At 40.9% G+C, this 24710-nt stretch overlaps 1 protein-coding gene across 1 annotated transcript in view; it reads right to left on the reverse strand.

Moving 5' to 3' along the window:
- Positions 1-1122: 1122 nt before the first annotated feature.
- LANCL3 (LanC like family member 3) overlaps positions 1123-24710 on the reverse strand; it is a 30825-nt gene continuing 7237 nt past the window's right edge. The window contains exons 2-5 of the mRNA XM_064407362.1: positions 4533-4656; positions 3587-3784; positions 2430-2637; positions 1123-1436 (exon numbers count right to left, since the gene is read on the reverse strand). Of these exons, the coding sequence (XP_064263432.1) occupies positions 1277-1436; positions 2430-2637; positions 3587-3784; positions 4533-4656 (690 nt within the window). The 3' untranslated portion in view covers positions 1123-1276. The remainder of the gene's footprint in view (positions 1437-2429; positions 2638-3586; positions 3785-4532; positions 4657-24710) is intronic.

Genomic DNA, 24710 nt, shown 5'->3' on the forward strand with positions numbered 1-24710 from the left:
TTTAAATACAGATATTAATTTTCTATTTTTTAGTAGAAATCTATATTAGTGTTTTCTTTAGTTTTCAAGTACCATGTCATCATATCTATAATACATAGAAAACAGCATATATTTGCAAATATACGTGCTAGTGCAACTAGTATTGAGCAACCCCTTTATTTCTATCTAAATTATTTTCTAGCTAAAAATCATTTGGGCATATCCATTATCTTGATAACTAAGAAAAAAAGCAATTTTGAGTTTTGTTATCAGGTTTTTTCTGAGGATCAGTATGCCACCCCAGGATTGTATTCACTTTGCAGGGTTTGTAGTGAAAAATTCATCAAGGAAAATAGGTTTTCCATTGTCTGAAAAACTTAGGGCACTGTTCAGAAATGCTGCTTGCTATAAGTAATTAATTTTTAAAGGAAGCTTTTGTATCACTGAACAATACTTATCTAGCAATGCTGTACCATGAAGAAAGCATCTGCCTGCTGTATCTTTGCTACAGAACTTTTCCATCCAAGTCTTCTCCATGGCTCCACCCATCTTCCATGTGACTGGGAAAACACTGACAAGAGGTGACACAGTTACAGTAGATCAGAAAGGAGACCAGCTCCTTGCCACAGACTGAGCTCTAAAAGGAAGGGTCCAACTCAGTGCTCATTCACACACATGAGACCCCACTTGCTGAAATGAACTGTGAAACTGCAGCCTGAACACACAGCTATCTACAGAAATGCCATTATATGAGGACCAAAGAGCTCAAAGATACAGATTTTCCTAATACATCTTACTAGAACTAGCAGATGTGGTTTAGGTAAAAAAACTGCCAGATTTTGCCTTTGTGCAGTGCAGTGACATGTCTACAATACTGTTCCCAATTAGTGAATTGCTCCATGAATGCTTTTTGCAGGACTCTTTTTAAAACCTATTGGGTGCATCACTATTTATTCTTTGCATGTCCCTGCAATTCTAGCTTGCCTTTTTTTCACCAAATTAAAATTTTGATAATGCCCCTTTCTCTCTCACTTGAATAATTAGATAAATATCTACAACACAAGATTCAATCAGCTCCCCCAATTTTTTTCCCCACTGACCCATTTATTTTGACCACACACTTCCCCACCCCCCAAGCCCCAGTGTGTGTTGTTTTTGATCTGACTCCCAGCTACATTAAGGCTAGCATTAGTGGCACCCCGGCTCATTTTGTACATAGCCTGTCTTGAAAAGTAAGTGGAACTGCAGGTGCCCCCTCCCACTACCTCCAGGATGTGGCCCTGGAGAACATCAGTCTTTAGACAAAGACACTGAAGAGAGGAAACTCGGCTTGGTTGGGTTGCAGCAAGTCAGTCAGGAAACACACAGTTCCTGAAAAACCTTCATACAGACTATATACACTTTCTAGTGCCCGGGAACCAGACTTAAATTCTTCTGTAAATAAGAACTCTGCAAACCTAAGAGAGAAAAAAAAGAGTTTGTTATTACTTTATGTTCCTCTCTGTCTATATGTTTGGAAGTATCATTTTAATAGCACTCGGTAATTAAAGAAAGTAGAATGATCAGTATTTAACCTTTTCTGTAAATTCTACACTATGCAATTTCATTAGATCCAGAAGAGACAAACCTTTGCAATCTGTGTGTGCATTATGCTTGTTTAAGAGCTATAAACTTTTTCTGACTTCTGTAAGACGTATCATTAAACAAATACTTTTTGATAAATTTTGGGATGCAAGCAATGTTTCACATCAATGCAACAAATTCTCTAATGCTGAAACAACTACATGAAATTAAAAAAATAAGCAAAGCGCTGAAAATCAGTCATCTTAATTACTATACCACTTCCCCTTGTTATTCTGTGCTGTAAGGAAAACAGTAATAAACATGGAATAGTATGTTTTTAAACAGGTACAGTAAACTACAGATACATAGTTAAAGATAATTGCAGCACCATGACAGAATTTTTACTGGATCACATGTGCTTGCACTTAGACAAAATAGAATTAACCCCACCAGCTAAGCTAAAGGTGAGAATGACAAATTAAAAAAAAGAAAAATAACTGCACAATACATCCTGTACTTAATTTCCACTTTTAGTAATATGGAATAGTGTTACATGCTCTGAAAAAAATCCTAACAAATCATGTTTTACTGTACTCCTGGACTTGGGTGCACAACTTGTCCGGGTTCTGCCATCACATCAGGATGAGACCTGGATGCACGTGACTCCTCCACATCCAGCCCAGTTCCCTCTGTAGGAACCAGGCCCCCAGGCAGGGAGGCAGCCTGGAAAGAGACTACAGAGCTCCCACCCCAGAACTCATGGCCAGAATTGATCCTGAACCTTAAACACTCAGGTTACATCCGAGGGTGGTGATCACAGCCTCTGCTTTATCAATGTTCCTGAAACTTCCTGGTATTACCTAAATCCAGAAGACAGGAATGCTCACCTCTGTGCCCTGTATATGTATTTGGAGTTCCCAGTGAGCCTGTAGAGCAGCAGGAACACATAAGCACTACCAGCCACCCCATGGCATATGCCAGGGCCCTTCTTCAGAAGGCCTTTCTGCCAGGTGAGCTCTCCACAGCGGATACAAGTGTCCAGATATTGAGGCTTCTTGGAAACCAGGTAAGCTTTGGCAAACAGATATGCAATGCCTGGGGAAAGAGCAGTGAGATTGTCTTTTGTAAGCACACCAAGGGTCTCAAAGAACACGTAAGAAAATAAAGTTAATACGCTAAAAACTGCAGGCTTGTGCTCTACACATGTCAGTATAGCCTCTAAATGCTCCATGAGGGGAGAGTATCTGCTATGCTAAAAACACACAGTGAGATGTACTTATCCACCCCCTGTGACAGTACCACTTTCAATCTTTTCAAGGCATTATTAAAATTCAGGGTTTTAGTCCAACATTCCCAGACTTTCATAATTTTAAAAGAGCAGTCACATTTTTGTCTTTAAACACTAAACTCTTAGCACTGTCTTCTATTGGCTCCAAATCCCCATTCACCTCACCTGCTTACACTGACAGAAACACAAGCATGGGTAAGATAATTTCTTCCACTGGCAACAGATACAAACTTTTACTAAATGAGGAAAAGAAACTCACTTTGTTTTTTTCCCAGTGAGGCATACACTGCTTCATTCTAGTTATACACAGTTATGCATACTAACTTCTGCTAAAACAAAGCTATTTGGCTTATTTTTAGAGGGGATTTAAATAAATTAATCATAATTTTCACCAGAGCACTGCACAGCTCAGTTCACAATAACCTTATGCACATGACACATAACCAACTCAAGTGCCTAAGGAAATGTTAAGCTGACTTGTGGTCTGAATTTAACAAACACTGGAGTAGCTGAAGTGTTCTTGTAAGCTACATCTGTGTTATTACCCAAGAACAGTGATGGGACACAGGTTTTTCTGGGGAAGAACAATAGCAATTAATGAATTTCCCCATCTCAAAGTGTAACTTCTTTATGTCCTTTGGGTTTTTTTCACTTTGGTCAAATTTAACCTGTGATTATCTTCTACATGGAATCACCTAATGTGGAAAAGGAATGTGATGAGCATCTGGCTGTGCATAGCATCAATGGGAAAAGAACCTGGAGCTCCATGGCACCAGTGCACCAGCTCATTCTCCCTCTCGATGGTCTCCCCCAGCTCAGGGGGCCAGTTGCTGTTCTGCTCCTGGTCCATCAGGAAATCCACACTCTGCCACACCAGCTCCTGATCTGCTGGCTGCAGGTACTCATAATAGGACAGCAACATCTGCAGGATTGAGGAAAGCCCATGTGCTGCACCTGCAAAGAACAGAAACAACTGAATTAGAGGGTGGATTTAGGTCCTGTCTGCACCTCACTGCAACTTTCCCTTGGGACAGATTTCCTTGTCAAGATCATGGCTCCTTCACCTTCTTCATGCATACTGAAATAGTGCTTGGAATAAAAGAATTCTAAATGCTTAACACCATATTTTAGTACTTCTGTCATTTCTAGTTCCTCTAGCTTTGCAGAAAATATGTATGAATTCCTTCTGCTCTCACTGTGATGTGACTGAAACTCACTGTATGAAGTTAAACTGAACCTGAACTGAATTCTGTTTCAAGGTGTTACTCTTCTTATCACACTGCTGAATCTGGGCCATATATTTGCATTTGCTGAATGCAAATTGAAACTGGGCCATAAATGGGTATTTCCAGTTACTGACAGACAGTATCAGTGAGCTAACACCTAAATTTCAGTGCAAGAACTGTCTGTACCCACCAGGGTCTCAGTGACTGCTCTCTCTGCTCCCCTGCCAGGGAACTGTGAACCAATCTCACACTTTCTGCAGTGATTCTGTGCCTTGAGAAGCCCTGCTCAGTGGCCTTTCACACTGCTTCAGGTGAGCTGCAACCCAGCTGCCCGTGAGGAGGAGAAGCAGGGATGGTCCCAATTGGTTCAGGAGAAATCCCACACTGTAGATTTTACGTATTTTATTCCTGAAGTGCCTACTAGCTCAGCATCTCCACACAGCACGCTCTCAGAGGTGTTGGTGTGTTTTACTCACCAAGATACTCTGTTCCATAGTAGGAGTACATCAGTGGGACTGGTTTCCTCTTCTTCACTGCATACTGTTTTCCTGATTCTAGTATGGCCAGGCAAATTGATTTAATTTGTGCTGCAGTCAGCACCTAAACAGAAACATCAAATAAACATCAAGTCTGTTATAATTATTTCATTTTAAGACATTTTTCAGGAGTCTGCTTTTTTGCCAGTGCACAGGATGCAGTACTGCCTTTAATCTTTATAAATATGCTGTAATGTACATCATTATTAGGAGTTCCTTACATAACACAGTCAATTTACATAATGTTTCTCAAAACCAGAGTTTCATCCTGTCTCAGGAAGTGAATGTCAAATCTTTAGCTGCACAGATGAGGTGAAAAGAGGCCCTGTAAGAGTCTTTCCTTCCCAGAAATCCTTCAGTCTGATGGAAGCTGACAACAAGCAGCAGGCAAGCTGCAGAACAGCAGCCTCCAGACTGGGGGAAGAGGCATTAGGGGAAGACAAAGGAAAAGATGAAAGAAGTAAATGTTACAGGCTTTATTGGGACACACTGACCCAGACAGCTTTTTCTACATACAAGATTTAAAAAAAAAAGGAAGCAAGGAGGAGTTACTAAATTGTTACTAAATCACTACTACACAGGAGGGTTCAGAAAACTCTTAGTAAAAGCATCAGACTTTCTTAATACAAGAAAATTTTAAGAAAAATGAAGTGCAAGACAGGCTTCTACAAAGATAGTCTAGCTATGCTCGTGGGACTTTAGCATCACAAACAGGTTAATGCAGTGACTAAAGCGTTACTCTTAGAGGTGTCAGAAGTAAGACTGACAAATCACACATTTCACCAGACATGAACTTTTCCATGTTAATGATCTAAGGCATCCATTGAGAGATCAGTTTTACAGGGTTTAACTACAACTCTAATTACATGCAATTCACTGCAATCATCAGCAATGTCCTGTGTCAGCCACACCTGGACATTACTGACCAATACCTAGGCCAATTAAATAATTTAACTGAAGTATTGTTTTAGCTTTAGGGGAAAGCCCATATGGCAGAGGTACTTTGAAGAAAAATGTTTCAACTTGTGAAAAGAGAACTGAGAAAGCTAAAAGGAAAAATGACACAGAAAAAAAAAAAGGATGTACAAATAGTCTTGACAAGATAAACAGCAACCCTAAAATTAACTAGAATATCAGACAATAATGTCTTTGAAATGTTTCTGAACACATTTGAGTTTGCTATAATTTGTATTATCATAGGATTGACAATTACTTCTTCAAGTTTAAAAAATAGTGATAGGTTTAATATGGAGACAACATCTGTTATAAACTATAATTTCTCATTTGGACTGTAAAAGATGCTACAGATAATTAATGTCACTTAAAACTTGACTGAAAAATAATGGCTGAAAGACCTTGTTTGTGTGTCTCACCTTGCTCCATGATAACAAGGGATTTTATTACAGCTGCTCCAAATGACTCTGGTATTTGTACAACCTAGAGAACAACCTAGTTCTCATCTTGATTAGTGTTCTTTAATGTCACTGCAGTAGAATTAAACAAGCCATTAACATCTGGAGACTTCACTCATTTCCAGTAATTTTAAAATTAATTGTTTTAGCTTCACAGAATTTAAAGAGACGGTTTGAATCTTAGCTAATGAGGAGACAGCAAAAGACATGGTGAGAAACACTGAATTTGCTCCAGAGCTCTCATTTCACTGTCTTGAAATTTGGGACCTACTACTCCGAATTCCATACCTTAATTAATAAGATCATCCCTTAAAAATAAATGAGAAGGATAAGTTCTACTAATTTTAATTCTGAAAGGCAAAGGCATGTGGGTTAGAAAAATCTTAATCAGTTCATTTTCTGTATGTAATGATTCCTTCACTTAATATTATCAACTAGCTTTCAATACAAACCATGTTTTCTAAGCTTAGTTTTATGTTCAGCACATTTAATTTTTAAATTGAACTAATCACTGTTTTAGAATGCTGACTGTGTATTTTAAATGGATATAAACTTCTATCCAAATCCAGTCTTCCACAGTGCTGCATAAAGAAGTAGCAGTTAGATAAGAATGCACTGTTCACTGTTTTTTCATATAAAGTAAATGTAAAAAGTCAAAACACTTGAGCACTATGAATACCTAAGTCTATACAGAGTATACCCATTTGGCTGGCATAATGAAATATGCTAATAAATGTCACCTCTTTTTCAGAATGCAAAAGCAGCCCATATGCAAAGACAGATGAAAAACGGTATTTAAAAGCATGAATGAATGGCAGAAATCAACCCACCTGATCCACTTCCACATGACCAAAGAAAATGGGAAAGAAAATGTGTATCTTGAAAACAGCCTTATTTCTGGCCTCTAGGACTGATCTGTGGGCTTACACCAGGCAGAGGTGTCCTAACTAACAGCTAAATAAATACATCTTTATGTTGACTACAAATACCACTTAGCAAGTCACTCAATTGACAGTCATTGTAGGGTTGCTGCCTGTTTCCCAAAACACTTAAGTATGAAGGATTTGCATTTGCTCCTCATTCTGGGAAATGGCTGACTGGAACAGAAACTCTCACTTACCATCACTATTAGTGGCCTGCCAAAGGCTGAATAATCAGCAATCACATTTAAGATCTCCATTGGTTTGACACATTTTACTTCAATCAATTTTGCATTAAAATCTCCTTAAATTTCTGTCACCTTACCAAAAAAAAAAAAAAAAAATCTGTGGTTTCTCTCTGTATGCTCCCTCACAGTACCTTTAAAAAAACAGCTAAATCTTATGAGCAAAACAACAATCATAAAATACATTAATCATAACCACAGACAGTACAACTGTGGTCTCACAAACTTCATTTTCATTTCAGTGTAGTTGCAATGCTTCCTTGCCCCTGGGAATTACTGAAGTAATGTTTAATTAGGGACAGAAAAGAAAAAGACTTCGAAGGGATAAATCATGTATTGATATCATGTCCTCTAGAGCCATCAGATGCTTTGATGCAGAATAAAGCCAATATGAGAATATGCTACCTAGAAAAAAAATTTCATACTTGAGATAAGATACATGTTTTGAGAAAATTCTTGAATGTCACTTAATATGAGCATGGGTAAAATCATTCTTTATCACGTCAGTACTTGAATGGAAGACTAATGACATTCAGCCCTATTGCTAATGCTTTAAAATTTCACCTAATTTCTTTTTGTATTCTTAAAGACATCACAACCTGTTCCACCACAGAATTAGAGAATAGTTTGGGTTGGAAGGCACCTTAAAGACCATTTACTTCCAAGTCCCTCACCATGGGTAGGGACACCTTCTACTAGACCAGGTTGCCCAAAGCCCCCTCCACTCTGGCTTTGAACAACTTCTCCACAACAACCTGTTCCAGTGTCTCACCAACCTCACAGCAAGGAATTCCTTCCCAATATTTGCATGTAAGTTGCCCTCTTTCATTCTAAAGCCATTCCCTGTTGTCCTGTTACTACATGCCCATGTAAAAAGCCCCTCTTAATCTTTTAATCTATTTATCAAACACACACATCATGTTCCTTTTCCTGGTGGCCTGCCCACTTTGGTCAAAAGATTTTGAATGATAGTTAATGTTAGAAATGTTTATTTTAGTCTCCTCACTAGACTGAAGTTTTGAATACATGCATTCCACGTTCTCCCTGCAATTTCTGTATCAATTGGTTGCAATTGGTCGCTGGAGTTCTTTATTTTCTGTTTTACCTCATTGCCAGTGATGCTGAGTGCTGCCAAATAATTGCTCCACTCACACTGGTGACAGCTTCATTCCCATATACCTGTTACTTTAAGCACAACACACAGGCAGCACTTTAATACTTTCTATTTGTACCACTCTCTGTGTCTAGGAGCCTGACTTGCAGTAAAGAAAACCACTGTGATTGTTCATAAAGTCTCTCCATTTTTCTCTGGTGCCACTGCAGACAATATGCTTCTTCCCATAAAGGCACTCCACAATTTTGTGAATTATTTAGGGCAGGTGGTTTTTTTTCAGTAAATCCCTGTTAAAAGGCAGCCAGGAAGTGCTTTGTCTACAGCAATCACAGAGCATCATTCCGGTTTTTGTCAGCAATCTTTCACCCTGAGATTGTTTAGTTGGAAGTCAATAATTTCACAACTCCTTTTAATCTACTGAAAGAGATTTTGCAATTATTGGTTATGACAGTGCTAAGCCTCACACATGTGTTTTGAAAACTGTAGGCAGAAATCTTGACCTTGAGGATTAGGCAGAAAGCAGCAGGATGAGCTGTTCTCATTAGACTAACATTTTCAGCACTTTTTCATTCCTCTGAAAGCTTGTACAAACCCCTTGGCTCATTTTGAAAATCACTGCTACATCAAACTGCATACTGTATGGAGTGTATTTGATGACTGTAAGCTTTCAATTCTTTTAACAGGTCTGTATTTATTTCCTTAGAGCTCTTTCCTGTGACAGAAGGCATTACTGAAACCAAGTATCATGATCTTTTGATAGATGCATGAGCACTTTCAGGAGGTAACAGCTACAGTTACATTATGGTGGAAAAAAACTTCTATGCACATAAAACCATTTTATTATGCATCCAACACATCAAATCTCTCTCTGTTACACTTCTAACAAGCCACTTACATGAATTTGATCGTACACTATTTCTGATGCTGTACAAAGTGTCAAAATAAACTGAAGAAAATGGGTCAGTCTGCAAATAACATAGAGGAGCTTTGCCATTGCTCTCCTATGCTGGGAGCCCAGCAGAGGGAGCTTGTGAATTAGTTATAATAAAATGCTGCAAAAAATGATATGCATGTTTATGTTCAGCAAGACAGCAGACACTGGTAATTTCATGATACTTACTGCAGTACATGGTATTTCAGTTCATTCCTTAAGCTTGATCTTTTCCTGCCAAAGACAGGGACTGGCATTGTTCAGGAACCTTTCCATGCAATGTCACAGCCAGGTTTTTCTCTTTCAGATGATGGTAACACCTGAAGCCATGGAAGAGTAGCAGGTACAATAAGAGGATCTGTCTCCCCTTAGTGTTATTCCAGTTTGACTGATCTACCTCTCCTTTGGCACAGGGGGAAACCCAGCTCCAAGTACACCAACACAGAAGCTCATGAGTCTACTTCCCTCATGAGCACTGTCAAGTACACCCTTCTTTTAAAGATAAAAAATATATGGTTTAAAATTTCCTGAAAACTTTGGTGAATAAATTAGATTAGTTTCAGAAGTACTGTTCCTAATGCAATGTTTGATGCCGTAACAGCACCATGTATTGTCTTGAGAGTGTACTTCCCCAAATTTCTCACAGTAACACAACTGACAGTGACAGTGTGGTCAGATTCAGAACAACTACTGCTATGATTCTGCCACTTCATTAGAAAATGGTACTTGACTGCAATCCTAAGTCAGACTTCCCTACAGATCCCACTGGCATTGCTTAACATGTGAATGTGGGTGGGTTTGAGGCTTGTTCTTTGCCTCAGCACCATACACCATCCTGGGTCACGATTCCAACCAGAAACTGAAGGCTGCCTTTATTCCTGATGAATCAGATTACTGGTAAATAAGACAATACAGACGTTTTGTTACATTAACAGAGTACAAAACTTCCACAGCTACTAGCTGCTAGGACTGTGTAGCACTAAACCCATAAAATTCTGCTGCTAAACCTGTCCTTCAGAAGGGGAACATGAAGGGCTGCAGAACAGGATGGAGCACAGCTGTCACTGTAGACAGTTGCCTGGCTCAGAGCAGCTGGTGCTGCTACACAGTTGGTCAAATGCAATGAGCATCTCAATTCCTTATGTCTCCACTTAAAAATTGAGAGCTTCAAAGAAAAACAATTGGCCCTTTGTGGTTGATGACAACCACACCCACCCGGGTCTTGGTGTGCACTGTCCACACACACTTCTCTCCCTTGTGATTGTCACTGATGGGCATTTTGATTTGTACTAAATTAAGAACACCAGGTAGGAACTGGAGGAGTGCCCAGCTGGCCCAACCTCCAGCAGCATTCTAGACCCTTTTGCAGGCTGATGTGTCCCACAGTCAGTGGCAATAATCACTGCTTCCCCCATGCCTGGAATGCATTCAGTTCCCTGGCAGGAGGGTGTAGCCAGGTGGGCACTGGCCTCTTCTCCCAGGTAACCAGTGACAGGACAAGAGGACAGAGTCTGAAGCTGTGCCAGGATAGTTTAGCTTGGACATTAGGAAGAATTTCTTCACTGAAAGGATGATTAGACATTGGAACAGACTGCCCAGGGAGTCACTGTCCCTGCAGTGTTCAAGGAAAGGCAGGATGCAGTGCCGTGGTCTGATTGACACATTGGTGTTCAGTTACAGGTTGGATCTGATGATCCCAGAGGTTTTTTCCAACCAAATTGTTTCTGGGATTCTGTGATTATGCAAGCAATCACACAGTTCCTCTTGCATGGTATTCTTTTAGGACATTTCTCCCTAGGGGCTCTCATCTTAGGACAAATCACAATGCCCAGCAGACACAATAGGAAGGAAGAGGGTGTGTGTGGAGGGGGAGGAAGCACAAGAAGATCTTAGTATCTTTTGTTGCTGCTGCATTTTTCTTCAAGCTCCCCCTACCCTGGGTCAATGAAGAGAGAGGGAAACATGAGTTTCTCTGAACTACACTCAGGCTCCCAACACCTCTTACTCTGCTGCACCAGGGTGTGGCTGGCTACACCTATCCAGGTGTAATATAGTGCCTCTCCCAGCTCTTGGGAAGGAAAAAACAGGTCTCCATCATTATCAATACTTGAAGAAAGTAGGGAAGCACCAGCCCCCTGCTCTCTGCTGCTGGAGAAATGAAGCCATGAAGGATGCCAAGGAACAGATCCCAGATCAGAGCAGCTCAGATCACCACCATGACTGAGGAGGTATCAGTCTGCCCACTGAGAGCTGAGGTCCTGCTCAGCAGCAAAGCCAGCAAGGGACATTTTTCAGGAGGACAGGTCCAATCACAGGAGAAGTGAGGCATCCCGGGATGCACTCCTGTGCTGAGGCTTTTGAAAGGCAGCTGTCTGCACCCCAGCTGCATTCCTCTGCTGCCTAGTCGAGGGTTAGAGTTACCACAGAGCACAGAGAGCCAACAATTTAATTTCAAGCATCTCTCCCTAGAATTGCACCCAAATTCAAGAGCATGAATTGAAAAGCGTGTTTAAAAACATTCAAAAGATTTGCAAATTAAGTGAGAAACAAACCCAGCACTGCTTGGAAAGGCTTTTTCTTACTTTACAGAATTACACCCCAATGTTTTTCAACAGGCATGTAAAATCTTTTTTTTTTTTCCTTTTTCACTGTTATTATTGACTAGCCACATAATGCATGGCTGAGCAATTATGGGGCCACAGACCCTGGGAACTGGCAAAAATGGATATATCAGAGATCACCTTTCTGCAATCCAGATCCTTGTTTGGAGCTCCTGTGTATCAACCACTCCTTCACCAGACACAGGAGCAGCTTATGAGAGCTGCAAATAAGCAGAAGATTACCTCTGCATGGATACTGCTTTCCTTCCCATTCTCCCCTCACAGGTAGGAAGAAGATTATTCATGCATAAACTTCATCAGTGGGAAATCCTTTGACTCTGTTTAGTCTCAGTCAGCAAGTAAATCAGTGCATGAGGTCTGTAATTGGCTCATGCCAAAAACACAGCACAGAGCTGTCAGTTCCTGATGGGAGATTTATCCCTCTGCACTCCAGACGGGTGTCCCTGACAGTGCTGCATGATGATGACAAACACCTTCCAAGCTGGGCACCTTGCACTCTTGTTGGGGTAACAGTGTGCTGTAGCTGTGCTGCCCCAGGATCCCATCCCATTTATAACACTACCAAGCAAGGAACATCTGCTCTGCCTGTGTACATTGGATCAGCTCACTCTCCCTTAACAGCAGCTCTGCTGGTTCTCTGGAAGGGATTCCATGCCTTCATCTGTTCCACAGACATTTCCTGTGGTAGCAAAGCTGTCCTGGTGCTTGGACTGGAACATGAATGCAATCTATCAGAGGCACAAGAAGTACTATCCATTCTTCCAGCTCCAGAGAAGCAGGAAACAGGATTCATGAAACAGTCCTTGCAAGAGACAAAATCTTTGTAACCAGCAATGAGAGACGCCCCCCAACCACTGCATTAACCCCTGGCTTTAGTCTGAATTTTAAAATTATGCAAGTCCCATTCACTTGGGCACCATCCTTTGCTACTAGGAACTCAGGCACGCTGCTTCTTGGGAAAATGAATTTATTACTGTTGGTACACATCTGCAGGTCAGCATGAGATGGACAGAACTCGATTTTGAGTCAGTCAGTAAAAGCTAACATTAGTCAAAAGGAAACTGACCTAGGCTGAGAGTTCTACAAATGAAAATGACAACTGTATCTAGAAACCAAAGAAAGCTGATGAGCCATATCTGAAGATGACTTGAAGGTCTCCAGAAAGAACTGGACACTTCTGTTTCTTCATTCTTTTACTTCATCACTAAGAGATATGAGATCCCCAAAAAACCCCAAATAAAATGAAGAGATTATACTTAAAAGCAACTATGTAATACAACAAATCATAAGTACAGGATGAGGACAGAGAAAGATTGATTGCTAGTTCCTTGAGAATATCGCTAAGGAAGCTCATCATTCAATTCATCTTAAGTAACACCATATCTTAATCACTCAAAGTAATGGAAAAGAGCCTTCTCAGCCTCATGCAGCACTTCATTTTTTCAATTTGTCAAAGTCACTTCAACTATTAGATCATTCTTATGGCTTTTAATATCAAAGTCTTCATTGACCTGAATGGGTCTTGACTGTGGAGACTGTTACTCCTGGCAAGTATCACGTAAGAAATGCTGAAAATTTTACAGTTGGTTAGGGTTTCTTCATCTTGCTAGCAGCACCATAAGGATGGCTCATGATTTGTTTGGACTGATAATTCTGTCCAAGTTAGCCCTTAAAGACTGAGACTTCAGGAACATGAATTACTTGACAGAGTAAAAGGATGACCTCACTTGCAGAAGCTGAGTAGAGACAATAAACAGATACAGTTGAGCAAACGTCCAACTCTTCAAACATTGATCCTACTCTCATTTCAGTCACTTTGGAGTACTGACTAGCACATGCACTGTCATTCATTGCTCTAAACCAATGTGGAGTGCAGGACTTAGTGGCAATAAAATATATCTGGGCTTTTAAAATCACTTTTTTCCAAGGCTGTGCATACTTCATGCCTATTGAAAAAAGCTGCATTTATAAGCAGTAGCACTCCCTCAGACTCTCAAAGAACTGTCAACAAATATTCTCAAGAAGACTGTCTCCTGCCATGAGCCAGGCAACACGTCTTCTGCATCTAAATGAAAGAGACTAAAAATTTCAGTTGAGGTATGAGGCACCACTCCCCCAAAGCCAGAATTCCAAATAATGTATTTTCTGTGGAGGCAGAGCTCAAGCTCTACTTGTGCTATAGATCTTTGCTACCACAAATACATGGTTTGAAGAATTAAAATAGAATTAATAAAATTAAGAAGTTTGAAAAAATAAAATGAAGGATTGAAGTTTATAGAAACACCAGCAGTTTGTATTGGATCAAATTACCTCTCATCTTGCTTGATAGGCAGTTTAACAGGAATTCACTTCCTTTCAAACTAATATCCTAGGTCATGATACACAGATGCAGCTGAGACTGTCAAGACATTTACAGTTTTCCATTGAGAACTTTTTTTCTGTCAGGAGTACAGGATTCGGCCTGGACTACACCTGTCAAAAACATTTTACCACTTTTCAACAAATCAAATATTACAATGTAAGCAGTTGTACATCCACTTAATTTTACATATAAAGTGCGTTTCTGGGTGCCATAGGTTCATTGTTTCTTCTTTTTCTGGCTTCCTTGGAGTTTGTTCACCATTGTCGACAGAGTTGCAACTCACAAAATATGCCAGGGACATTTGAAATTCAGAGACTTCATTCCATCCATTTTTAGGCAGCCTTATTTTTTTCCCTCTTTGTGTTAAAATTACTGCATTCCTCATCTGTCACTATCATCCAGTCCTTTCATCTTCCTCATGCAAGAATTCCCAGTCTACTTCCAGTGTCTGCAGGCTACTTTTGGGAGTGTTCAGACCTCCTCCTCCTGTACCAGTGAACGTGCGTCATTCACAGGCTTACCAAACTAAATAAGAAAACAGATACATCTCCTCAAAGCCTCGTGGCAGAAGTGTTGGAACCAAAAAAAAAAAATTGATGGAGGAGGACAGGCTGCAGAAAGCAGCATTTGGGGAACTATCCATAAAAGACTGTACAGCTTGTTGCTGTTAAAACTTGCAGAAATTAACTACTACTCGTTCCTTCATTTGTTTCAAATTAAGGCTCAGAAGGAGAACACAGTTGCTGCCAGCATCAGAGGCTCCTAACTACAACGCCTTCAATGCACTGGGGCTTTTTTCGACATTTAAAATAAATAAAAGCTTAGGCTTCCATGCTAACATGCTGCCTAGGGATGCACAGGGGCTGTATAATACAGGTACAGCTGTAACAGCTCAGAGGAGTCCCTGACCTGGTGGAAATGTGACACTCAGGGAGGAGAAGGACCTGAACTGTGTGTGACAATTCTCCCAGTGCTGTGAGCAGGTCTGCTATCTCTGCTCCGGGTATTGCAGCACTGCGGAAAGCAAACAGAAAGTGTCAGGATGCATGAGAGTAACAACGAAATGATTATTTAACAGCTGCTTTACCACTGATTGCTTTGTTCTTTCTTCGGATAATTCTCTAGGTCTGTTCCCCCATTATTGAAATAAACAAAACAAGAAGTCAAGCAGAAACAAGTACTTTAGAGGCAATTAAGAAATTCTTCTAAGTGAAGCTAATATCTGTTTTCTGGACAGGAGATAATGTGTTAAAGGAGATAACGTGTTAAAGAACACAAAAAATTACTTTATCTTGCAATGTACTAACAAAATAATGGTTTATGAAAAGCTGTAAATTTAAAGGCAAAATATCTCTCCCCCAAGACTCAAGTAAGCTACAGAAATTATTTCTGCAAAATTTAGCTGAGTCCACTCACACTGCAATTTTAACAAACCAACTGAACTACATTTGAATTGTTCAGAGCTCATGTTGTGTAAATAAATAATTTATCATCTTTCAACTTATCCAATATTACAATGTAAGAACATTTATTCCTGACTGTGAGAGACTGGAATGTTAATGGTTAATGACCCAAACAATTTCCCATTTGTGCTTTGCACCCCCTGAGTGAGTTCTGGGTGTGTGGTGGTGAAGCCTCTGGTCCCCATAAGACCCAGGGTGTGAGCACCCAGCACTGAGGGCTACAAGCCAGGCCTTGAGCCAGGTAAGATCCTGCAAGGTGGGATGGTGCTTTTTATCATACCAGTTGTCCTCCCTCAGCTGTAAAACTCCTCCTGCTACCCCAGGAAAAGGTCCTGGGGGTGTTCATCCCCTCTGATGGGGCATAACTGGCTCCAATGGGTTAATGTGAGAGGCAAGAAGGGCTCATAAACCATCAAAGACCCCCAGAGCACCTCCAGACTCATTTCTGAGGTTTTCCCCAAAGGACTGAAAGTTTCCCTACCAGGGAAGGTACCTGGACTGTCTCATCAAGCCTAAGCATGCACTAAACCATTGAACTTTGTGTTTTGGGGGCTTCCCCCACCCCGATGCATCAAAGACTGTGACCATCACTGTGACCAATGGACATCAAAATTGCATCAAGTCTCACTGCAGGATTCATTAGTGGAATATCTTTCTACTCTTACGCTTTCTTCTTTTCCCTCATACATTTACTTGAGTGTTATTTTTATGCTTTTATATTGCTATATTACTCAAAATTATTAGTTCATGGCCACATACCTGCTCTCCTTTGCAACCAAACTGTTCCAAAATAAACCCTATGGATATATATTTACAAACACCACTCATTCAGGGTTGTTTCATTCTAATCTGTCCCAAGTGATCTATTAACAAGAACCTGGGTTACTCTTGCCTTCAGGGCTGGGTCACAACACTGCCAGATGCTGCAAGGCCAAGTCACAGAATCAACTCCCAGAACTTAAGCCAACCAATCTGGAAGAAAAATGAACCCTTGTGTTCCAGAGCATAAAGGCAGTCCTTAATGAAAGCAGGTTAGGCATGTTACAGACATTTCAGAAGCACTTTCCACAGACATTTGTGTAGCTGAGTCATCTAGCACTGGTACAAGACATTAAACCAGATGGAGCACAAGAAACAAATCTTGAAGGAGAAAGATTTGTTTATACACTATAGTGCTCCTCACTGCAATCAAGTGGAAGCATCCAACTGTCCATGCTGTGCTGTGTGTGAAACTGTTTGAAAACTGTTATTTAAACCTGTTGTGCAGTTACTGTGCCTCTGCCACGCTGCAAGCCACAGTTTCATCCCTTGCTGCCACTTCAGGTGACAAAGACAGCATTTGGGGCACTTTCCTCCAGGCTGTGCTCTGAAGAATGTTTGAGTATTAAACGGGAGTAATTTCCATCAGAGGTGCAGTAAGATGCTCCAGCCATCAGCACACTCTGCTGAGAGGCATCAGCTTAAATCAGAAAAAGAAGGGAGGGGAATTTGAATTGCCAGGTCTGTGATGAAATCTCAAGGTTATTGCATATAAAAAGGAAGACCCCCACTTGTACTGTAATTTGCTCAGAGCCCATTTGGTCTTAAAATCTGTAAGGGTGACAAGAGGTGAACACATTCTGCCCTTGCTACTAGGAAAAGATGTGATGCCAAATTTGCTTTTACTCTGCAGCAGGTCAGACCCTTGGGGCTCTGTGAGGAGAGCACTTCAGCAAACTGGGAGGGATGAGCTGTGTGGGATGTGCTCCCCAGCTGCAGCTTTACAGCCTCCTCTGGAGGATGGAGAGATGAGTTATGGCAGCTGAGATGGAGTACAAACTGCCACTACCTGTGGGAAAACTGGAAGGAGTTGCATAAATACCACGGAGAAAAGACAACACTATAAATCTGTACCAGAGCTCCACAGATGGTGGGTGATGGCTGGGCTATGAATTTTGGCATGGCTTATGTGACCCTCAACACAGCACTCTCAGGATTTGCACACCTATCAAAAGACGCCCAGAAGATTTCCAGGGCATAAACCAGGTGCTTTGGACATTTAAGGATATCCAGCCTTATTCACCAGCCCTGGAAAACTTTGACTCCAAAACTTTTGATGTTTTGGCATCCTGGGAGAGTTTTAGGCAATGGAAAGGTCTGAGGAACCACAGAGAGTGAACACATAGTATCTCTTTTGAAAGGTACAGCTGTGTAAGGAGTCCAAAATGGCATTGACCTTGTGGATGCCATGTTCTGATAACAAGAACTGGTTATGGCTTTCCATTGATGTTAGCTGTTCACTCCCATGGAAATAAATGCAAAGAAATGTAAGGAGAATTTACATTAAAGTAAATGTTGAACTCTGATGTACTCAGACCCTGTCATGTCCACCTTACTTGAATCTCACTTTCTTCCTAGCATACAGGGTAAGTATTATAGATATTTCTTTGCAGATACATGTGCTTACACTAAAAAATAACAATAAACTTTGGTTTAGCTCATTTTTAATCTCTTGAGCTGTTCTCATACTCTGCTTCTGCCTGTGCATAATGTCTGGCACTTGCTTCAGTTTAAATGCCAAAGCAATTCTTATCCAGATATCTGCCTCTTCTGGATCATTAATGAATATAATAAATAAGGCTTGTTGCTACATCAGTCCCTTATTAGTACTTATGATTAGCTTTGCTTGTGGTTCTTTCAGCCAAATCCAAATCCACAATGTCCCATCCAAGCCAGCATCAATTAAGTTTTCAAAGAAGATTATCTTGGACACTGAATCAAAAGACCTATTCAAATGTAAACAAGGTATTGGCTACTTCCATCAGCCACTAATTTTATGATTCTGCTGTTTACAACAAGTGATCTTGCTTGTCTCAAAAGACTTCTTTACTCCATGTCATGCTGTTTTATATGCACAGTTCTACTGTGCAGATGTATGGAAGTATGTCTAAATATTTGCTGCTGAAGAACAATGTGGATATCTGTGAAATTAGTTAAATGAGGTAAACAACACAACAGCATCATTCAGAGGCTAACTAAGGCACAAATTAGTCACTTTAAAGTAGCACCAGCACTGCCTTCAAGCAGGGGGAATTCTAGAGAACTCCATGCTGGCATCATGCCACTTTTACTTTGTGTGATGATCTGCAATTTGTGCCATGCCAATAAGCCACTGAATAGAAATATCAACTTAAGCTACAGGAAGAATGCTGACAACACAATGCAGGAAAAACCAGATGAAGGTGATCAAGTCCTCTGAGTCATCTGAATTTTACTCTGTCCTTAGACTGTGGTAGCAGCCTGATGTAGTAAAAATCCTGATGTTCTGTGTGTGGCTCCCAAATACTCCAGGGCACATCGACAAGATGGCTCTGAAGCAAAGGACAGTAACAAAAGAGTTTCCAGGGGCATGCAGTGCCATTAGTGTTGCCTGGAAATATGCCCACAACTTCAAACACAATCCAAGTCATATTTCAAATACAGGCACAATCACTTATAATTCATCACTGCCACATTTCAAGGGCAGAGTAAGAGTCATGGGATTTATTTGAGGAAGTGTGGAATACTGGGCTCTTTAAAGAGTAGCCTACTTGGTAAGTAATGGGATTACCAGCTGTACTTTCCTTCTAGTTGCAAGATTGCCATTTGGTACTATAATAGAATTAGGAACATTTTATCTATCTTCCCTTTGTGCTACTTTTTCTCAGCAAACCAAGCAGACTTTGGGAAAAGGAGATTGCTGTATCAGAAGGCACAGTTTAGATTACTCTTAGAGTTCAAACCTCACAAGGAAAGGAGGAAGAACAAGAGCCATGAGACAAATCACACCACTGCCAACAGTAATAAAGAAATATTCACAGCACTTGGCCATTAGCTTGCATGTAATTAACTAACAGGAAATACAATTCCTCGTGTTACAGATGACACATGGTGCCCTGGGAGCACTCAATGCCATCTTCTCTTTTGCTGGAATTGCCATTTTACATGATTGTTCTCTGCAGCCCCACAGGAGGAACTGAGCAAAGTGAGACAGGAGGGCCCCACACAGCTATTTCTGGACCTACAGATCACAAAGTGTGTTTTCCCAGGCAAGCTTGTTAAGTCAAAATACATGTATTTAAACCTCTTTACCAGATGCCTTTCATACCCTATTTTGTGTGCTTAATATTCTGATGCCCTTGGAATAAAACAGCTTCACTTCAAGGGCCTGGAAGGACACTGAAGTCCTCTGATGTTTGTCATGCGGAATCTGAAAGAGATTCCACAAAAATAACAGAAAAGAACCTCCCTCATAGTCCGTCTGCTTGAGGGGTGTCCTGGCCATCTGCAGACACTGGAAAGAATGTTTCAGCAACCCCTGGCCTGTAATTCAGCTTTCAGAAAAATGGTTTTGTCATTTTCCCCTGCTGCATCCGTGGCTGCTCACAGATGACATGGGACAGGGAACGCTCCTCCTCCACTGGCAAACAGCACTGAGGTGTTTGGTTAACACAGTCAGGAGATGGTGTTCCTGCAGGGCAGGGGCACAGGCACTTCTAGGGTATTTTTTGTCTTCTTTCAATGGTGGGGCATGGTCTACCTCCCACAATCATGGAGGCATTTTCACTGACAGACACTCAGAGCTGCAGGGCTCTGAGGCCCTTGAGATGCCTTCGAGCTGCAGCATGCACTAAACCAGAGAAAAAAGAAATCTTTACACCAAAACTTAACAGATCCACAACCTTCCCAACTACCTGCCATTTTGTCAAACCTTAATATTTAGCTACTAAGAAAAGATTCTGCCCTTCCTTGATACAGCAAAGGCTGACAAGAAGACCATGGTGCTGAGTGGGTCCTTTTGACCCTTTTGAACTTCCCTGCTGGCAACTGCAGGAGAAAAAAAAATTGGAATCCTTCACCCATTCAAGGTACTCAGAGGAGGTGGAATGGCATTGTGAGGCTGCTTTTGGGGAAAAGAGGGAAACGGAGCAGAAATGACTGTGTGCTTTCTATGTACTAACTCTGGGACAGCTCAGCCTGGAGAAGAGAAGGCTCTGTGGAGATTTCATCAGCCTGATATATACCTGATAGAAAAGAGCAGAGGAGACAGAGCCAGGATCTTCCTAGCAGTGCCCACTGACAGAAAATTCTACTTAAATATAAAAAGAAAGCCTTTTTACTGTAAGGGTGGCCAGGCACAGGTTGCCTAGGAAAGGCATAGAGCAGAGATACTCAAAACCAAGTGGGCACAACCCTGGGCAATCTGCTCTTGTGGACCCTGCTCTGAGCAGGGGGCTGGGCCAGAACATCTCCAGAGGTGCCTTCCAGCTGTGGCCATGCTTTGACTCTACAACTGAGCCAAATCCAAGTCTGAGTATGCTCATCCACTGTTCAGACAGATGGTGTAGATTTTATTCATTTAGAGACCCTTTGATTCAAGTCCAAGTTTGACTCATCTTACCTGTGTGTTGGTTTTGGTTTTTTTTTTTTTTAATATTTATTTTACCAAAATAAGCTAGCAGTGCCACAGTGCTTAGAGAATAAAATCAAAATAGCACAAGTGCATTCACACTACAACTCTGTCTATGTTTTGTGTCCTGGATATGCAACAGTTAAATGAGCATTATTTCCAGGCATTTTTGATAGCATAATAAAAAAAACAAAACATGCATGGATGAAAATGGCAGCCTGGCATAAGAAAGCTCATGATTGATTCAGCTCTGCAAGACAAAAAGCAAACAAATCAATATTTATTTAAAGAGCCTGAACAAGTTTCATTTTCTGTTCTATTGCTAAGAATTTTCCCCAAGTTCATATTTGACCAGCTTAGCTCTGATCAAATTTAAACAGCTCCATGTGGAATGTGTATCTTGCAGTTCACTGCTATTATAACTGGAATTTTGACTACTTAATCACTGGCTTAGTCCCAGGAAACTAAAACAAGTATAGCATTAGCCATTTCACAGATGGCAAAAAGAAGAGACAACTGAGCTTTATCTTTACATTAGCAACTAAAGTAAATCACAAGAACAGACTAAAATTAACCTCCACATTTCAGATTTCACTTACTCCTTGATTTCTAATGCAGACAAAATAACTGACTTAATACAGCCCTCTCAAATAGGTTGCTCCAAGTGCACTTCCACTAAAGAACCCTCATCACTTCCCAGATGTCTCCTGAATATGTACTGGCACACCTCAAGTTACAACACAGAATTACATACTCCCAGTTTTCTTCAGGGTACAAAGGAAAAGAGATTCTCTAGTTGAAATTAATGGCACAAAGCTCCTTCAGGTGAAGCAGCTTCTCATCCTGCATATCTCAGCACGGTGTTCAATGATTCCCTGCCTCCACATGACCCCTTCCTACTTCACCTGTTCAGAGACTTTTCCTGAAGAATACCTGTCCATGAGCTGCAGCCCATTAAAAGGCTGCTGGATAATAGCAGGTCCTGAGCTGGAGGTGAGTCAGTGTCAGGCTGGTGTGCGATGCAAACACCTTACTCAGCTGTGTATAGGGGAAAAAGACCTGGAAGAAAGAGAGTTATCTCTCTGCTAAACTAGAAAGGCCTTTGCCAGAACCATGTCCAACTTCTGGCCCTCTTCAAGAAAGGCTGGAGGGAGACAGGCAGAGTGCAATGGGAATGACCAGAGACATAGGAAACATGACACACATGGGAAGACTGGAAGGACTAGGATTGTTTCGAGAAGAAAAAAAATAAGGGTAAAAATTGTAACAGTCTTGAAATTATAATATAAAGAACTTCTGCAGAGAGGAACAAAGTTTCTTGCTATTTCTCATTGGAAAGGACAAAGAAATCAGGCTTAAATTACAGCAAAGTCCAGATTAGTCATTAGGCTGGACTTTCTAACAAAGCAGTGTGTCAGACATCCAGGGCAGACTGCAGATCCTCACCACTGACTGCGGGTATGAAGAGCAGGTCAGGGAGGGGCTGTAAGGAATGACAGGCACAGGTACACCTTCCTGTGGGCTAGATGGCAGCCTGAGTTCCCTCAAGGTCCCTGTCAGCTCTCTGATTGTGGTAGGGATATTATCTGGCTGTCAGGACCAAGCAGACAAACTGCAGAGTGCCACCAGTATGGAAAAAGCAATAATTACCATCCTCCAATTCTGCACTGACCCACCAGCACAGAGCTGCTTTGTCCTGTGCTGCTTCTAGACCCAGGCCCACACACTTTTAAGAGCAGCCTTCATTTAAAAGCAGCCTAAATATGATCAGCATATCCCAATTTTATAATCCTCAACCACATTAACGTTGTACCAATGAGGGATTGGAAGCATCCTGTGAAGATTAGCAACACAAAATAACTAAATGCCTTGGACAGACAGAAGGTGTATTTATCTGCCACATTCTTTTTCCTCCCAGATAATTCAGTGCTAACAGACATCCCTTCCATCTCACTCATGATCCATTGTTCTTCAACAAGAGATACCAAGCCATTAAAATGAAGAATTCAGGAACGCTGATCTACTGCAAAAATAGATTTATGGCTCCTCTCTCAGACATCAAAATATACTGAGCTGAGAAACACCAAATGACTCAGCCACAGCTTGGACTGCTATTAAAATACTTTTTGATCATGTTTGCCTAAAATGTAGCAGCTATTTTAATTATTTTGCCTTGGTACTCCAGCTCACTAACTATCAATTGAAAATAAGCCTACAACATAGATAAGAAATAACTGGTTTTGACAGGATATTGTCCCTGAACTCTGCTGTAATGGAGTGGACAGAAGGTTACACAACATCACTCAGTGCTTAATCTCATGCTTGTCAATGGTCAAAGAACTCCCTGCCATGACAGACACAAAGACATGTTTTGACAGATCATCTCATCAAAAATAGTGACCTGATTGCATATATTGAATTCAGTTTCTTTTTTAAAAAAGGGGTAGAATAGAGAAGTTGGGTGAAAGCAGGACCATGGGACTTGCCCATTTCAATTGATCCTCTCAACAGAGCTTCAATACTGCTCAGAGCAAGGCTGAGAACCTGCTCTGCAATCTTTACACAGCCTGCCAGTGGGGCTCCAGGTTGATTTTAAGACTGTCCAGCTGAGTTAACAGAGAAAAGTAGGATCTACTGATTTAATGAAGGTGAGACAAAAAAACGGGATCTTTTTTACATCTGCACCCTGACGGTTGTGGTGCACAGATGTGCTACATCTTTAGGTAAAAATCTAATGTTCTAACAATGTGTATTAAATGGCTACAGAGGAACTTAGAGCTTACTTTTATCCCTCCATTTTAGGGTTGTGAAGTGCTGAGGATGTTACATTTTTACAGAGTAATTGTTGTCAGCCTGGTGCTTTCTTTCTCCCTGGAGCAGCTCAGTCCTTCACAGTCCTGCTTCTTCAGCCTGGTACCAAAGTAAAGGTTACTAACAGCATCACTGTTCAGGTTACACACTGGTTTATGTATTATATGCACACAACAGGAATATGTCAGTGTCAGAAATACAGCAGTGTTAATGAAAAAGCCTGTATTTGCTTCCAGACATCAGTAGTTGCCTCAGTTATTCCTTAAAGACAATATGGAATATTACAGATAAGGCTATGCTCTGATTTGTAGGCAGTGAATGTGATGACAGCTATTCTGTAAATGTATGAGTGTATGCAAAGAGAATATAGGGACAGAATGGGTGACAAACAAAAAACAAGCAGACAAAAAGAGTAATTTTCCTCAACAAAAATGTATGTTACTCCTCTGTCTGTCCTCTTCTCCCTGTGTTTAATGTTCTGTTGAACTTTTACCTTCTTCCAAATTGAGTACATTGGCCATCAAATCTCCACCAGTCTGTCAAAGAACCTGATTTTCGTTTTAAATCTCCCCTGCTCTGGGGACTATGTAATTTCTTTCCTTCTTCCCTTCATCCTTGAGTTCTGCTACCCCCTGCACCTTTCCATTTTTCTACTTTTGCCATCAACTAATTCCTTTGCTTTTAAAATAATTTTTAAATTGTCTTTTTCTTTGCCTCTCTGTACAGCCTCTGTTAAATGTCTTTTTTCCCCATGCCTGCCTGTCTCTGCCTCCACACACTCCACCACATAAGCATGTTTGATATGCCCACT

Source organism: Passer domesticus, chromosome 2, assembly GCF_036417665.1.
Source record: "Passer domesticus isolate bPasDom1 chromosome 2, bPasDom1.hap1, whole genome shotgun sequence".
NCBI classification, from domain to species: domain Eukaryota; kingdom Metazoa; phylum Chordata; class Aves; order Passeriformes; family Passeridae; genus Passer; species Passer domesticus.